General features: G+C 41.0%; 1 protein-coding gene across 1 annotated transcript in view; it reads right to left on the minus strand.

Moving 5' to 3' along the window:
- Window positions 1-1656: 1656 nt before the first annotated feature.
- The window catches only part of dph6 (diphthamine biosynthesis 6), a 58434-nt gene continuing 41648 nt past the window's right edge, over window positions 1657-18442 (minus strand). Inside the window, exons 13-15 of the mRNA XM_031747227.2 lie at window positions 11912-12160; window positions 6969-7356; window positions 1657-3171 (exon numbers count right to left, since the gene is read on the minus strand). Coding sequence (XP_031603087.1) covers window positions 3053-3171; window positions 6969-7356; window positions 11912-12160 — 756 coding nt within the window. The 3' untranslated portion in view covers window positions 1657-3052. The remainder of the gene's footprint in view (window positions 3172-6968; window positions 7357-11911; window positions 12161-18442) is intronic.

Genomic DNA, 18442 nt, shown 5'->3' on the forward strand with positions numbered 1-18442 from the left:
GTGGTGTACAACTATGAAAACAGCATGTGTCTCAAACAAATTATGGATCTAACATTCATCTTCAGTTTTCTAGTATTTTGTTTATCTAACAAAGAACTGATAAATATGACATATTTAAGACATGAATGAATACAATCAACAGGTATAGCCTTATTGACAGGCGTAACTAGATTGTTATTAACTGCATCCTGTTCAGGGGTTCTAGTGTTACAGCTTTGGTATGTTGTTTGATATTTTCAGGCTGGCTCATTATTACAATGACCAGAGTGAACCAGTTGTAAGTGCATTACTTTCACAAGTGCTTTTTCTGCTATGGTATATTGAAAAAACCTGTTGACGGGGCATGAGCGGAATTAAATTTCTGCAGAAGCTGGTGCACAAACAAAGAAAATATAGGAAAATGTTTATTATTAACAAATTTACCTTCTTTTTTCTTTTTACAAACCCTTCATTGATTTCAGTCAATGAAAACACAAAAGTATGGAAAGAGCGATACTCGATTCTGTACTGTTTAGATGTGGATTCAGCATTTCAGTACCTTCATGTGAATGTGGGGGAAAAGAAAGAAATATTTCAGTGACCTAGCAAATAAGATGTAAATGTAAACAAATTCTGTCTGTATTCCTGCTTGGCTAAATTTACACATGATTTCACTGAGGATATGATAGGAAACGAGTGAAACTGGTTGCTCTTACCCGTTTAAATTGCAGTTTTTATGCTGACCACATGAGGGCAGCAAACACCACTTAATAACAAGTCTCAGCTTCCCAGTTCAGCAGCAAGGGGAAAGTTTCATGAAGTCAGAGCTGTGACCATAAAGACATACTTTCACAATGCGTCAGGGGACGAAAACAATGCATTACGAAAGGAAAAGGATTCAAACATGAAAACAAACAAAACCACAGTCACTGAGGCAAGCAGACCACAATATGAGGACGAGGCGTCTCATGCAGAGAGGCCGCTCCTGAGCTGGGCTCTGTAGCCCACTGCTATGGGGAAAGAGAGTCAAACACATCAGCGGGGTTTGCCTAGAGGAAGAAACACACAGTTAAAGTCCATGTGCAAGGCCACAATGACAAGGGCCCGAGGCTGGTACACTGCGCACAAAGGACAATATTAGCCACAACAGCCAGTTTGTTTGTAGAGTGGTTGCAGGTCAGCTTGGTAGAAAATGTACATTTGACAAAACACTCTTGAAAAATAAATGTCACCCTGTCTGTATTCATTTTGTGAGGCACCACAGTGGTAAGGACACAAAGAAGTGCGTCTGCCATAGGCCATCGCATTGGCTTGTGATGATATACTTGCGGCTTCGTCTGTGTCTCTGTGAGAACATTCCCACTGAAAGACGAAATGTAATGCTCGGCGCGTGATTGACAAGTTGTAGCCGTGCAAAGAATTTCAGTGGCTCTGCTCCTCTGTATTTACTGAGAAGCTGACTCTTGAATTTTAACAGTTTGTTTCATGGGAATTCCTTGTACTGTTGCTGTTTCACAATCAAAAAGAGAATTCAAAGCACAATAAAATTACATTTCTCAATATCCTTTGGAAAGCAATAAACAGAAAACTGCTGAGTGTGCAAGTTTGTTTAGCACAGATTTGGTAGCATGTTGCATGGAATTCACATATTTAAAGAAAAGGAAAATGACATAGGAAAGACTTCTTTGGCTCTGTTTTATTCAGATTTTTATATTTAAAGATTTATGGACAACATTAAAATACAGCCAAAAATTTGGGGATGACATTTACAGCTATTTACTTGACTCACAAAAATCAGCATATAAAAAAACCCAACACTGATACACATTTAACAGGTAAAAAAATTCAAAATCTCCCCCTGGTGTTGGGCCCTTTAAAAACCAAGCAGGTGAAAGTTAAACATGCTCTATATTTATGGGGGATTGGCTCGCTCGCTCTCATGAATAATTGCTTGTTTGTGTTTTTCAACCTTCAATAAAATTCTTCAGGCTCTATTGGCCACCTCTGTTGTTCAATTTTTGATAACAACAATCAAAACAGCGCCGTGGTGGGTTGGGTGAGGATCGATAAGCCCACTCAACTCCGCCGCCATCACATGTGCGATGAAGAGAATAGCTGAAGTGAAGATGTATTCCAACTCAAATTATCAATACAGTTCATGATCTTTGAGAAAAGAAAAGCTCCAGGAGCAATGGTTAATAGTGTTATTTTCTTTGCACATTGTCACACTGTGTCCACTGACAACCCCCTGCACCCCAAACACACACTTTTACGTTCACAGGACACACACATGCCCTGCAGCTGTGTGTGGTAGCGTCTTTCTCCTATTAACCAGGCAGCCTTAGAATCAATAGAAAACATAAAGAGGCCTAATCTTTTCAGGTGCTTGGTGCTGATTGCCTATTACACAATAATAACACACCTTGAATCACACAGAGCACAAGAGAAAGAGAAAAACTCACCTCATTCTAATGCACTAAAAACGGCCACAAGCCAGTCGCACAGTAAATCTATAGATTTGCAGCAGAGCAGATGGTTTCAGCTGTGGCCTTTATGAGGGGTGTTAGCAAGCAAGCTTAAAGAAATTCTACCAGAAGCAATGACATATCAGAGGATACAGTTTATCGCTACATGGAATGAGACACTACCAGTGTCTCCTTTTGCAAACTCCAGTCTCTTGTTGTTTGGCACGCAGCTTTAGGTTGTGGAAGTTCCATAAGCTTTGTCTCAGAGGTAGAATAACAGCTGTTGCAGTCTACGTCTCCAGTGGAGGACAAAGGGGATTACTGGCCTTCATTCTGGGGTCTGAAGTGGACTAAACACATCCTCAAAACCACACACTGTTAAAACCACTTGCAGGCGCATACGGCTTTGCTTTTCAACAACGAGCTGTAAAACAAAAAAACAGTCAAACATTAATGAGCAGTTACGCCGTTTTTCTTTTTCCACATTCACTGATGTCCTGTTGTAAGTCATTAGGTGTTAGTCTGTCAGTGTCTTTCCTCCAGAAAAGCTCCACTAAATTCCAGAGCTGTGTATGGCTTCAGTCTGGTTGTTGACTCTGGCTGAGATTCTATAAACTGAGCCAGCAGGACAGGTGGATGATCTGGGAGTCAGGCAAGTCCAGGACTGGAACCAATGCTATGGATGGACTGGACTCTGCTAGTGAGCTTCTTAACGTTTCCTCAAGTTCTGAAAAGTAGATTTGGGGAGGTGGGTGAAAGAGTGAGGACAAGAAAAGCATTAGTTTCATTAGAACTTTCACAGGAGTTGAACATTATGTTCTCATATAGATGTCCCACTGGGGGTGTCCCAGGACAGAGGCTACATTTAACCCTTCGACCAGGGAACACGGCCCATTTACAAATTGTTGGCATTCTTAAATACTTGGCAGATTGCAGCTGCCCACCCCCACTTCATTCATCTTCCTGCAGTGCAAACATATGGTCAAGCACGGACTGATCTCTAGGTTACCCCTCCCAAATTTTGAGACACATATGACCAAACACATACACAGACACATGCGGCCTACAGGGGGCTAGAAGGGTCTCAATTTGCCCTTTTGGACAATTGAGCAGCTTGTTGGGGGTATCTAGTGGACTGGATCCTCTACTCTTGTTGAGTGGGGATATTAGGAAACTGTGTTGGGGCTGTCACTCAGCTTCGCTGGAGCTGAGACATGTTGTTAGAGCATGTGTATGTGTGTGTGTGTGCACATTTGTGTGTGGCTACAGATGAACAGTGGACATGTGAGAATTCTTTGAGTGTCTCAGAGGCTGTTCTTGATGACAGCCTGTCTATGTAGCAGTAGCCAGCTGGGATTTTGGTCCTTCCCTCATCTGCTCTGTGCACTAATTGGTCACAAGTGTTCCTGTCTCATGGTTGACTGTCCTGCCTTATTTCTTCTGATTTAGCAGCTCGTCGGATGAGTCTTGGGTGTGGTCACTACAATCCGGCGAGGTCGTAGAATTAAACATCTGGGAAACACGCTGTCGTAAGTGTAGCATCACAGATCTCACTTATGTTACATTAGCAATTACATTTGTCAAAAATAAATTCCTGCTCATTTACCTTCAATCTGAGTGGTCAAAAACAAACTAGTGCTCTTTTAATAACATCTACTAGTACTATACAGTACTCTGTGACATCTGTATGAACTTCTAAAAAGAGAAATCAGGACACAGAGGTTACAAGAGTAGTTCTGCACTATTTAATAATCCCCATTCTCTTTCATTTGAAACACACACAGCATGTCAGACATCCTTACAAAGAGCCCACACACTCTAATTAGCTAATATGCACTACAGCTTAAAATGCCCCCACTGAACATAGGCCTTTTGTGGGGGGGGCATTAAAAGCCTAAATATGTGTTATCAGAGCATGTGGCACACCCTGGGAAGTGGGATCCTCTAGAGATGGCAAGCTGACAACTGAATGAGCTATGGCGATCACAGACAGGGGATGGTTTTATTAAGAGAAGAAACATACCCTTCATCACACCTTGTGCGCTAAGCCTGTTTTATGTCAGGATGTTTTAATCTTTGTACCAATGGATAGGAAATAATTGTGCTCTCTCTTTGAGAGTCACTTTCAGTGTCTGTGTGCACAGACATGCATGAATGGGAGGCAGGAGGGGGGTGAAGGTGACATGAATGACCATGCAATTTTTGTGGGGATTTTTTTTTGGTCTTTTTAGATAAAAAGCGAGTAAAGAGAGAGTACCTCTTTCTTCCTGTCCCTATAAATGCTTCTGTAAAATTCACACAAAGTCCGATGAGTACTTCCCATCATATACCCAATCCCCTTCCCCTTCCCCTGGTCTCTTAGCCCCTCGCCCCCCTTTTTGGGGCTACATGGGGAGCCTCATTGTGAGGCTCAGTGGACAGAGGCTGTAGGATTCAAAAAGCCATCAAATTAGCATAAGATGGGACTAAACCATCTACCCAAGAGGACCAGTCATTATTCTGCTTCACAGCAAACACACAGGGAGCTGAAAAGGCTGTTTTCAAAACCAAAACGTTACTAATGCCCACAACACCCTTTTATGCTAAACATTAACAGCCATTTTGTTTGAAGCGATTAATACATAAATATTGTAAGCCTAAGTGAATAGAAGGAGGGGTGTCAGTGAAGGCTGTGGTGGGGAGGGAAGAAAAGGGGTCTTCCTGTGTGGAATGGATAATGCCTGCTGGGGTTGTGGGGCTTTTAAGCCGTGGCTAAGGCCCAGAGCCAGTGGTTTTTAGTTGTGCTACACTGACTTCCAAACTGGTCAAATTAACCGGTAAACGAGGTGGTAATTAGCAAGTGTTGGCTCATGAAAATTGTTTATTTAGTCCGAGGAGAGTAAAGAGAGAAGCCGAGGAACCGGAGGAGCACAAAGCTTGCACACCTCTCTTAAGCAATCTTTCTATGCTAAGGCCAAACCACATGACTTCTTGTAATGTGAAAGTTTTCTTGTAAAAATGAACCCACAGAGAATTACTGCGTCCAGCTGTAGCTCTTGTCAGTTCTGCTGAGCTTTATATTGTTAAATTACCTGAATTTTATTTTATTCAGTTTCTGTTATTCATTATGCAAAATAACGGATTTCTTTCAAATTATATATTTTTTTCTTTTATTGTAAAATAAGACTATTTAGGTCCATCAAAAAAAGATTTCTTTTCTTGAGTTGTGAGGTTCTATCTTTGAAGGAACCTTTCTATCGTAAGTAACAAGTTGAGACAAGATGTTTAAAGGTTTCATTCGAACCATATGTCATGTCTATCAACTGTGAATCCTAACGCAACCAAAGAAAGGAGGGGGTGTGCAGTCACATTTTGCTCCAGTGGTGTCTGTCTGCCCGCTGTCAGCGGCAGTTGCAGCACTGTGACTGCCTGCGCCAGAGGTGTTACTTTTCCTCCTTTGACTTTTTGGATTCATCACCCAATGAGCACAGGCTGTGACCCATAAAAAAGCCCATGGGTAAGCTTCCAGGGCTTAGTTGTGCATGTGCTGTACGGGAGCAAATTCCACCTCAATGATGAGTCAGTAAATGGTTTGAGGAAAGCAGTGTGTGCGGTCCATAATCAAAGAAACAAACATGTCAAGGGTAAATATCTAGGTTGAGCTTGCTCCAGTTCACAAATGACCTGGTAACAGTTTCTATTAAAACAACAAAATCTGGAAAAACAAGCTTTTCCTTTTGTTGTGGATGACACAAGAAACAAATGGAAAGAGTTGTATATCATGAAACAATGTTCAGTAGCAATTATATAATTAGGTAAAAAAACAAATAGCTCTGTTTGGCTGGCACACATATATCAAGACGTATTCTCAACAGAGCAACCGTTTTCTCATTCATTTCTGGTAACTGTAATTTCACATCCTCAAAGTGATGAGTTATGTCAAAGCTAAAAATGACAGTAAGATGGCTGGTTTGGCACAAACTCAAAAATGTTAATTAACTGCTTCAGAGATGGCTTGACAACTGAGCCTATGTGATCGATGTGCTCATCGCCCTTTTTCCCTCCGAGAGAACATCTCTCAGGATAAAACAAATACCGCTCCACGTTTGTCTTGACAAGAACCTAGAATCCTGGGACGACGATATGGCGGCGTATGAAAGTGTAATGATGACAAAAGACTGCCAGCTGCTTGGGTTACTGTACACAGTGCAGACACAACAAATGAGTTATAATAATTAAACACAGGAAGGAGTGGAGATCCTCAGGAGAGACTGTTTCCTTCAATACTTTATGTTGACTTAACCAGTGTCAGCTCAAACTTTCTTTGAAACAAGAGCGCAGAGAGAGAGAGAGAGAGAGACAGCGAGTCACTTTGTTTTCATTAATACAGTGATGTGCAGCTTAACTCAGAAGAGCAGTATATCTCACACGTGTTCCTTCTAACAAAGCAGCCTATTTAGGATAAATCCTCTTAATGGGCGCAAATATTGGATCACTTTAAATGCACGTGTGTGTGTAGTGTTACAAGTGAAGCCCGTGACATACCTTTAACAATCTGCTGTGCCAGTGAGTGGCTGCACTTGAAGAACACCCTAGCACACTGTGGCACCAGCTTAGCATCCATCTTCTTTGTGGCTTTCCTGAATGCAGTGCCAACTTCTTCTGTTACATGCTTTACATCAGTGGCCTCCAAGTTATCACCATGGACAGCCAGGGAAAGTGAGAGCGCAGCACTATGGCTGTCAGCAGACAGTAGAGTGTAACACTCTATGGATCCACAGGCTATCTTTGTAGTCATGTGACAGGAAGTCCTTTGGGTGGGATCGTCATGAACAGCAGTTGCATGAAGCTCAACGGCTGCACCCTTGGGCAAGGCAGGTACCACAACGACCAATAACGGCACACGTCTGATCTCAGAGTCCCACAACAAGTCCTGCAATGTAAACAGATGGTACTGAAATGAATTGGGTGGCAAATTATATACTATGTTGTGCTACGCACTACAAATCAAATGTATGGCCCTCCTGCTGAGTTTCACGCTGTGTCTTCGGAACAAAAACACTACTCCATCAGCATTATCCCAAATGCTACCACACGGCACTAGGACAGGCTTTTTACTTGAAAGACTGACAGACTATCAATTAATGTGAGACTGGGAGGTGACCCTTGGTAATGATAGTGTACAAACAACTCAGAAAGAATCCATCGTGCTTGCAGCCACCATGAATAAAACACATAAATGCATTCATTTGAGCTTCATGCGCTGACATGGCAGGTCCTATCAAAATGACTTCTCACCTTTCTAAGAAGATCATTCACAACATGTGACGGCAGTTTCACCGCACACATTTAGAGAGAAATGGCCTCGAATTTAACTACAGGGCCAAAATTTCTCCTCTTTTTTTCTCCTCTGGACTGAGGGCCATTAGCACTAACAAAATGTCTTGGAGCAGTGCTACAATGTGGCCCTCTAATAATACTTGGCTGTGGCTTCATCTGCTAATGGGAGAGAAATGAGTGTTTTATATAACCGTCATTTCAGTCAGAGTCGATAGGGCAAAAACACTTAACCCCCCCTTTCAATTTGCTGGATCAATTTTCATCCACTTACACCCCACTTCGTAAGTGCAGAATAATAACAGGTTACTTACATTTTATTTTGATATTCACTCACAAAAAGAAGAAATCATTGACAAGAGCACATGGCGGCCTCTTTGTCCCTTCAGCAGACAAACCTGTCATGACCCAAACCGCCAGATTCACTGAAGCAGCACTTACCTTCAGATTAAACTTCAGCAAATGCTTAATTGTGTATCAACAGCTAACCTCTTGACTTGGAGAGTTAGAAAAAGAAAAAAAAAGAGTGTGTGTAAAGAGGTTAGGTTAAGATTTCGTTACTCTTTACTGATTTTGAAGAGCGCTAGCTTGCAGTGATCAACAACAACAATCTCAGAAGCAAAAGCAGAACAATTCCCATGTGATCTCAAGCCTCTTAGCATGTCAGACAAAGTGACAGCACACATACGTGTCCTATGCTTTGATAAATGTTATATTAGCACTTCTGGCTCAGGCTAGGTATTCTCCTAGAGGGAACTGCTTCTCCACTTGTCAATAGTGATTGAACATAGGACTGAGAGCTGAAACTGAAGAGAAGAATGACAGGACAGAGGGGTCTTGCTCAGCCAGGCTTAAAGGCCACCCTGCGGGGCCTTGAATGCTAAGATTCTATACCCCACCGACTGTCTACAAGGAGATCGGGGGGACTTCAGCGCAGTGCTCCAGCCTCTGGCAGGACATTATTGTCGCAGCAGAGTTGCTGACTTTTTGTTAGAGCTGTCTGTTAATGTTACATCTACTTCATTTTGCCTTTTTATAATACCAAAATGTTATAATTCATGGGATGTTTATTCAGCAGTTCTGCAAATGTGTTTAAATCGCAAAATTGTGTATGATCTGTGGATGCAGAGCATGCTTCTCTTGCAGTGGACTGAGAGGGGAAGCACTCACTTCTACCTGGGAAGAGGTTATTAATTACATTAAACTAATAAAAAATCTAATTTGATATATGGTGGAGCTGAGTGCTGGAGTGGCAAGTGGGGCAGGCTGACAGGTGTGTGTGTGTGTGTAGATGGCTCAATTCTGCTATACGCCAGCCACTTAACACGCTCATTACTTCATGCCAATTCATTTCCAGGGCAGGCAAACACTCCCCCTGTGCTCTCTCTGTAGGCAGCAGGTAAAAGCATATAGTCTGAATCTGCTGCGCTCAGCTCTCCACACTGATGGGGTGTGACCTGCTTCTCCTTATGTTTGTTTTCTTTCTCCCCACTTTCCTCCCTCTAACTCACGTCCATGTGCCTGGAGCGTGTGCAGGGTTGGAGGGCCAAGAGGCGTGAAAGCCGAACGGTAAACACGGTAATAAGGAAGTGGTGTAAAGGCGGGGAACAGCAGGGAGCTGATGGGACTTGCTCTGCTTAGCCAGTTCCCCTACATTTCCTGCCCAGCAGGATGCCTTCAGCATGTGGTTCTATGCCTCAGCACTTACTGTAGTGCTGTCAGTCTGCTATAATATCCCTTCCCATTCACTCCCTCATTCACTCTTCTTTTCTCAAGATTCCACTCTGAAGCTCATCAGACTGTTTTTGTAAATGAAACACACAGGGCCATGTCAGTGAGGCGAAAAGTGGAAGAATATGAGGGTATTTCAAAATCACAGCAGAGGCCACAGTTCCTTAAATCTCTGAAGTAAGCATGTTTACTGTGGTGTACGAAAAAGAAACTTTGTACACTGCAAATTCAGTGTTTTATCTCCAAATTTCAAAACCAAACATTTCTTTAAGAACGTTTCGCCTTTTGCAAAATAACTCGACATTTGTGCATGTGCAAATAAAGTTCCATTTAAACCTTAATAGACAAAAAAAGAGAAAAAAAACAACAATTGATGCTGCCATGCTTTCAGAAGCTATTGCTGCTAAACAAAGGGATGTCTGTTTAACATTTATTGACTTATCACATCAACATCTCCCTGTTCATCAACCCTTCTGCACACACATGCACACAGACAAACAGGCTCTTTGTGGTTTAATGCACCGTAAATACAATTTCACACTTGTAGCGACTCCAGTATGCTCCCAATTAACCCTGCAAGCTTCTTCATCCACCTGATTAGAGAAATTATCAACGCACAACAACAACATGGCCCTTTAGCTTCACAAACACACTAGGCACTGGTGTTTCTTATTATTATAAAAATGCACTTCACAGGTCTGCTGGGCCTTTATATCTTTGTATATAAAAGAGTAAGACCACATAATCCAACACTTGAAAACTGGATTTAAATTAGTATTGAGAACTGAACCACATCCTAATGTTTTTCTAACTATTTTTAAGTGTAATATTTTAACATTCAGTATACAGTTTTTAACCTCACACAGCATGTTGTTGTTATTTTTTTGCTAATGAGATGCATATATTTACATATCATCTGTATCTTTTCCCCCTAAAACTACTTTGAGCTTTGTTTTGAAAAGGCTTTATAAATTTGGTTTAATAAGTCACTAACTTATTGCTAACTTACAGCTACTCATAAGTGAAGCACTTGTCTTTGTTCTTTCATGTGTGTTTCCTGTATTTCTTCTGCTGTGTGTTATAAATCTACACCACAGAGAGCAAAGTGTGAGGGTCAAGGGAAGATGACATGTCAAAAGCTAGACCAAAGACAAAAGGAGGATAGAGCACAGAGTTAGGCTAGTAACCCAGCACCTTACTGAGCTCAGTTCTAAAATCTGCTTATAGGTTTGGCACCCTGATCTGTCAAGTACTGTTGTTTAATTTGGAGTCAGTTGAAATTAAAATGTGGTCTCCTGGTAGCAATCCCAGGTCAGGTGAATGAATATTTTCATTGTTCTGACACATTGCTTGGAAGGAGACCAGATGGATGGAGTTGTACATCTTCACTGACCTCTGATATGAACCTAGTCCTGTTACCTCCCAAAGCTTTGTCCTCAGTTAGCTCTGTTATCTGAATGACTCACTCAGAATGTCTAATTTCACCTACACTGTCAATGCTTTTGAAATTTCTATTCCAATGTGAGTTACAAGGACAAGCAGAACAACACTAACCTTATCACTATACTAGACTTATCTATATAACATGTTTATGTTTTAGAATTCAGAAATTTCTAGTTTTATATATACGACTGCAGGATTTAAATAATATTTGGAATTTTATATTCTGGTATACTACTAAATACTGTTAACTGACATGAAGTTGACATTCTCTATCCACTCTTTAACACTGTTCGCCACTCCACCAAGCCACATGTTGGAGGTGGGCTCCTGCATTTCTCCCTAAGGCCCTATTCCCATGGCTAGAGAGATTACTGTGGGAGGAGAAGGGCTGCCAAGGGAGACTGGAGCCCCTATTAGATGTATGGAGCGGGGTTGTAAGCCTTGGCGGTAGAATGAAGGGAAGGATGGAGGGAGGTGGCAGGAAAGAGGGGTAGGGAGGGAGATAAGCTGCTCTGAGAGTTGAACGGAGCTCCAAAATGGTGTGTGGGGGCAAAGGATTAGGGAGGCTCTGAGGAAGACATCTGCTTCTGTGCCAAGCTCCACATTATCAAAGACACCAGCGTTTCCCACATCATCAACTTTTCATGAGTGCACTCACTGGTAAATATCAGTAGCAGCGGCTTGGGTCTCAAGGGGGCAAAGAGGGGCGAGAAATCTTGCCTTATTTCACAACTATAAAACACTATTCTGAAAGGCCTCTCTGAAAAACTTGGATACCAAATCAAGTTTCTCTTCTTTTACTTATTCATTGATGCATGGATCCCACTGTCTTGTAATCCATTAAACATGTGTTCATCTTATGTGGGTGTAACATTTTATAAGTATGATCAATATTTCCTCTGCATCCATGATAAAACAGTCAGATGTTGCTCTGGCATAAATTTTACAAATAAAAATCTCACTCCAGAGTGACTGACCTTCTCTTCTTCTGTGGCTCTCAGCATGCTCTCCCAGACGGCACGGATGATCTGGATGTCTTGGTGCCTTGTGGTGTAGCAATGGGCCTGGACAACATGAGCTAGAGTCAAGCTGCCAATCACAGCTTCCAGAACCTTCTTCATATGGCTGAAGGACAAGTGAGCCTGGGTGTAGGTGGCAGCTTTTACCAACTGCATTTTACAGGGTACCAAAGCAATTTGGCCAGAACAGAACACCACATCATTGATCTGGAGAAGAAATATAAGGAAAAATATTACAATGGTATGGTAAAAACCCAGACTAAGCATTAACAACCCACTATGCTAGCTGGGCATATTGAAGGCTGTGTGTGGACAGATGTTATCTATAGGTGGACTGATGCAGACAAATTTAAGCATACTGGGAAATCAGCAGGGTGCATGCTAGAATCTGATGGAACATTAGCCACAAAATGTGATATCCATGGATTAAAAAGAAAAAAAAAATTAGTTTTCATTATGTTTCACATAAGGGATTGGTTCAATAGATACAGTTGCATTTTTAGATGTTTTAATAATTGTAGCATATTATCTTTCTGTAGGTTTACTATCTTGATCTCACATATAAAAACTAAGAAGGAGCAGAGAATTTCTAGCACCAGCCACCTGACAGGAGTCACTGCTGAGCACCAGAAACAGTGGGGATATATGGTGTCAGAGTTTGCTTCAAATTAACTGATAACAATATCTATTTTATTAGCAAAATTTTAATAAAAAAGACACATTTTTAAAAAAAGAATTTCTCCTGCTGCTTGGTAGGAGGAGCTAAAACTGCTCTTTTGAAGCTGAAGGTTGCCAATGCCTCCCATAGTCTAACCTAGCAATCCACTGGATCCATCTATCTTGTACAGTTAATCTGGGTCCAGGTAATGGAGGAGCAGACCAAGCAGAAATGCATTTTTTCTCTGGTCCCTGCCTCCAGCTCCTCTGCTGAGATACTGTGGCATTCTTAATTCAGCCAAGAAACATAATCTCAGAATCCAGCATGTCCTTGATCCATCATCTGAGTCTCCTCTTGGTTGAACATGCCCAAAACACCTCACCTCAATGCTGTCCAGGTAGCATCCTAGATGCCAGAACCCCCTTCATATGGAAGAACAGTGATAGACACCCTTTTAAGGAAGCCTTTTTTTTTAACTATTAGCAGAGAGAATGAATGTAAAGTTACCAGTAAATTCCCCGCCTTAACATTCAAAGTCACTTCTCTTTTTCCAGAATGGTACAGCAATTGCAGAAATTGAGCCATGTCATCCATCTCCCCATCCACTTTGTGTCCAAGACAATTGAACTCCACAACTTGAGGTTCATCCCAAAACTCAACAAGGCACTTTACCCTTTTCAGATGAGAACCATGTCCCTGTTAGTTCTCATTCCAGCCACTTGGCAAACCCCAGAGGTCATTGTTCGATGAAACCTAAGGCAGTTAATGGGGTTAACTACATGCCCATAGGTGTGAATGTGAGTGTAAATGGTTGTCTGACTCTCTGTATTAGCCCTGTGAGAGACTGGTAACCTGCCCATGGTGTACCCTGCATGTATGGATGGATGGATGAAATCATCTTCAACATGTGTGGAGGAGGTCAGTAAAGAGGTACAACATCTGGAAAGCATCCAATTGGCAACAGCTTCTTTTTTTAAGCATGATAATAAACCCAAAGAAAATGGCAATGAATGTGGAAAGAAAAACACAGAATGGAACAACATCAGTCATGGACTGGCCTCCCCAGAGCCCAGATCTCAACATTATTGAAGCAGAATGGGATCATCCTAACAAGAATTCATGACTAGGGGAGCTCAGGCTTGTAGAATAAAGATGGTCATACTAAATATGTTTCATGATCCATCCATAAATTTTAACCCTAACCCTATGCATGTCGTTGAACCATGGGATGAAGCCGAAGTACTTGGAGAGAACCCATGGGGGGACCATGCAAATTCCACATTGAAAGACTATAGAGGCCCCTGGGATGGATTTGAACCCGCAATTGTTGTGAGGTGCTAGTGCTACCCACAACACAACTAAGATTCATGATCTCAAAATCAAAATCCCAGCAGAAACAATGAAAACTAAAAAATGAGCACTGTTTAAGACGTGCAATCAGTCCAATTCAAAAAGTTGTTTTATTTCTCTAAAAAAGTACAATACTAAAAGAGGTGCTATAATCAGATTAACATTAATTATAAGCATGTTTGATTAGCAGTGAATTAATTAACAAGTTATGCCCCCCCATTTTCAGCATCTTATCACCAACCATTCTCATTTCACAGTTCTTAAACAAGCTGTTTTTTAGTGAGAGGTCTGCCAATATATCTCAGTGGCACCACTGTTATTTATAAGCATAATTAACTTAATAAGCTCAATTTTCTTTTAATACCTCTGTTAGAAATAAGCTCCTTGCATAATGAAACCTGAAAAAAATCTATCTGTTTAATGCAGAGAGACGAATAGGGCTGAAGAGCGGCATTAAGGAGGTCAGGTCTTTAGAGACCTTGTAGCTCACCAGTGCTCGAGACTGGATGGCATTAGTGCTGGACACTGGCTGATGGTCAATGCAAATAAATGCCGATGATAAGATGAAACTAGCATTACCCTGAAGGATCCGGATCTCCAGGGAGTAGCAGCCCAAGACAAGGTATTCTACTAATTTGCAAAGACCTAGTTGGGGGTCATGTATTTAACTGCAAGATTACCATGTAAGCATGAACTAAAAGTAATATTTAAAGGCCTACATTCATGCTTTTGGGTGGTTGCTTTGGTGTGTTATGTTACTATCTTCCAAATGAAAACACTGCTGTTGAACTGCTGGATTGGTGGCCAAAGCTTTTCCTCTGTTACTTATCTACATCACATGTACAGACGTGTGCCAGCTCACATGCTTCTGGGTAGCGAGACATGTTTTTACGGTTGTTCTCATGCTCTCACACCACCAAAACACATCTCAAATAAAGCCTCACAGGTCAATTTGATCAAACTCACAGACAAAGAAGATTTTAGTTTGTGGTTTAAAAGAATAATCTGTGTTACTATTGTGTTGAGGAATTTCAGAACGAGCCGTTGCATTGCAGCCATCCACAGTGTAGGAGAGAGGGGTTTTTTACCCTAAAGCATGTAAACCAGCTATAGTGTAGTACAGTAGACATCCATAATGAAAAAAGAACCTGTAATTTGTCTACTAAGAGCTCTTTGAGACTGGAAAACCCCTAAAGTTCTTCTCCTCCAGTCTCACTGCAATTCAAACTAAACTTTTTCTTGTAGGATTCAATTCTAATTGGTCCGCACAGATGGCACTTTATTTAATCTTGAAAACCTGAATGCAGGCCGTGTACCATTTAGAAATTCCATTTAAAACACTAACAGGACAACATGCTACATAGCCATTTAGAGGTCAGACGCAATCGTGGCTATTTCCATAATCAAATGTGCCTTCCATGAATCACAACTCCTGGCCTCACTTTTCAGCTTTGATGAATCTTTTGCTTCCATCTCTGCTGCTGCAAATTACTGGAACAGTGACAAGAGATGGAGAGAAGACAAATGCAAGCAATGTGAGCGAGTGAGGGGGCAAAGAGAGGGGAGATAAGGCCTCCAGTGCTTTCAAGCGTTTGGATCAATCACTGGATCACTTACCTGCTACCATGATCTACCCAAGAGCTAGCGTTACTGTGACTGGCTAACATAAAAGGCAGATTCCCACACATCAACAACAAATTGTCATTGGCGTTCCATTTATGAGCCATCAAATGCCATCATATCCACTCCAACAAAGAAAAGCTCCATCAGGTTGGATGGGTGGCCAGAATCTTTTAACAAGCTCATCCCCTATGAAAAGAGCTCACTTCTTTCTAAATTCATAAAGGCCAGCTACAATTTGTCAATTTGAATATCAAAAGGTTCTAGCATGGGGTCCCTTGGCTGTTAAAGGCAGACTCCCATAGCTACTACCAAGCAGGTGTGTGATGATCAATTATTAAGGATCCCACTCTGGTTACTCTTAGTGGGAGGTGAAACTGGGGATCTGGGGGGTTTGTGGTGGTGGGGGAACATATTTCTGTGTTGAACCTGGATGGGAGAGAGACAGCAGAGAAGGGAGAGCGAATACTATTTACATAAAATTAACAGTTCAAAAGAATGAGTTCACACACCAATCAAACTTGTTAATTGACTGTCAATGGTGTGTCCCTGAATATACAACACAACTACATTATTCATCTTAGGCCTTGACAGGAAGACAGTCCAATTTGCATGGGTGTTCTAAACGTGATCAACAACCACAATGCCACATGCATTTTTAATAGGCCAGAGATGGGATCCTTTAATATTCATAAGGGTCAAACAATTGCATATGACATTAAACTTTCTATAACAAGGTAAGTATTTTTCAAATGCTAGCCTTAGTGATCTAAATGGCCCACAGAGAAAAGGGAGAAAGTGCTATCTTCCAGTCTTCACAGTGAATCAATGCTATATGTCCATGTTGGTTTATTTTATTTAAATATCAAATAATATTAGCTATGTATTGCCAAAATAAGGTTGACTGAAAGTTGATTTAATATTAGTCAGTTGGTTCCGAGCTGGTTTTATTTATTTCTTCATTTACCAATGTTTCAGAATAACACGCATCATTAGTTTAAACAACCATGTTGAGACATTTTTCATTATGTAACAATAACTGAGATTCACACAGCTATAATAACAAAACATCAAACTTAAAATAAAAACCTTCTTGAACGATCTCTAAGCCGTGCTTCCAATTTACCGAACAACTGAGAAGATAAAACATTTTCCAACTAATTTGTGTTTTGTGCTGTACTTTATTGACCTTTATTCCATGGTAAAAACAATGTGATTCTTCTAATGAACCCAATGACACATCCAAAGGTCACCAAATTCAAAGACACTTTTTTCCCTTTCTGTGAGGCGCACACAGTAGAACGTATGTAAATGTACTCAGGAAGCGCCTGGCTGTGTCCACTCCCAGTCCTTAACAGTGTCTCGTTTCAGACTGGTGTGTCTGAGGTGTTTCTAATTGCAGTTTGTGTCAAAGGGTTTCCAGAGATGACCAGACAGTGCTAGACTATATTCACATTGGTGTCGAAGCCCTCTGGGCCCCCATCCCGTTGAAGACATCTCCAAGTGTCATTAGCAGAGCCTTGGAATGGTATAGATGAACTAGGCAGGCCTGGATAAAATGACCTGGTATTGATGAACAGTCAGGATTTTCTGCCTGGTTCCAAGGACAGAGAGGTGGAAAACTGCTCCACCACTCCTATCAGATATGCTAATGGTCACATTTCTCCCCATTGAGACCTCATGCATAATTTAACTAGGAAAATGATAATACAAAATGTGTAAAATAGGTTAGATTAATATGGTGTAACTTTTCCTTTATCCAAGGACATATAACAAAGCTAATGGGGCAATGGCAGTACAATATCAGCTACACTGTCAGTAATTAAATGCAAAATGTAATTAATATTTGGGATATGTTCATTTGTTTAAATGCTGTTGCATGTTTTGTTATAGTGAAGACTAACCATGGAGTAAGAGTAAGCAAAAGGCAACTTGTTCATTGTTGAAGCTTTACATTGTGAAGGACTGATGACGATTTCTGAAAGCTGGAAAATGGAACAGAATAAAATGGTAAAATTGCACGATGTGTAAGAAGCACTAGACTACATTTAAACTCACAATACTGCGATGAAATGTTACGCGTTATCTGAAACCCTAAATTGATGTATAAGTTATAAAAAACACTTTTATTGGAAAATTCTTGGGTTTACTTTTAATCCCATATGGAGCATTTTTAATATGACAAATTTGTCTTTGGTAATTTTCTTCTTTTCTTGAATACTTTAGGGTTGGCAAATAGCTCAAAATAGTTCAAAATCTGGGGATCAAAAACTGAGGTTGAAGTTTTGTTGAATGTATTTAAGTGCATATATTATTCCTGCTTTTTGGCGCGGATTTGATATGCAACGACCGTTTAATCCTTGTGTGGTGGATGGCAGTTTGTCAGGGATGTGTGCTGTGATTTCATCTCAAACTGGCTTCAAGTCAGTGGGGTTCTTTCAGCATTAGTGAATTCAAAGCAGATCACGTCTGGGAGTGGGAAATGATAAGAAATGGGCTCGTGTTGCGCCGCGCCCTGAGGAAATCCTGCCTCTTCTGACACCTCATTTCGACAAATACAAACCTTTCAGGAGAACCACAACCTTTCTCCCTTCTACCGAATCTTTCACCATGTTAGTCTTCTCATTTAAGGCTTCGTGGGAAGGGGAAAAGATATTTGCCTTTTTTTTTTTTATTCCCTCCTCTTTTTTTCCACTCTCTTTATTTTTGTCATCCTGTTTGTGCTCCAGTTTGAGCCTAACCCCTGTATGCTCAACTGTCAGACGACATCAGTGTTACTTAAACTGCGACATAAATAGCCATATAAAGTGCACAAAGGAAGAGAAGTACGAGGCATTTCTGAATGCGTTCTCTCAGGTCTA

This window comes from Oreochromis aureus, linkage group 19 (genome assembly GCF_013358895.1).
Source record: "Oreochromis aureus strain Israel breed Guangdong linkage group 19, ZZ_aureus, whole genome shotgun sequence".
NCBI lineage: Eukaryota > Metazoa > Chordata > Actinopteri > Cichliformes > Cichlidae > Oreochromis > Oreochromis aureus.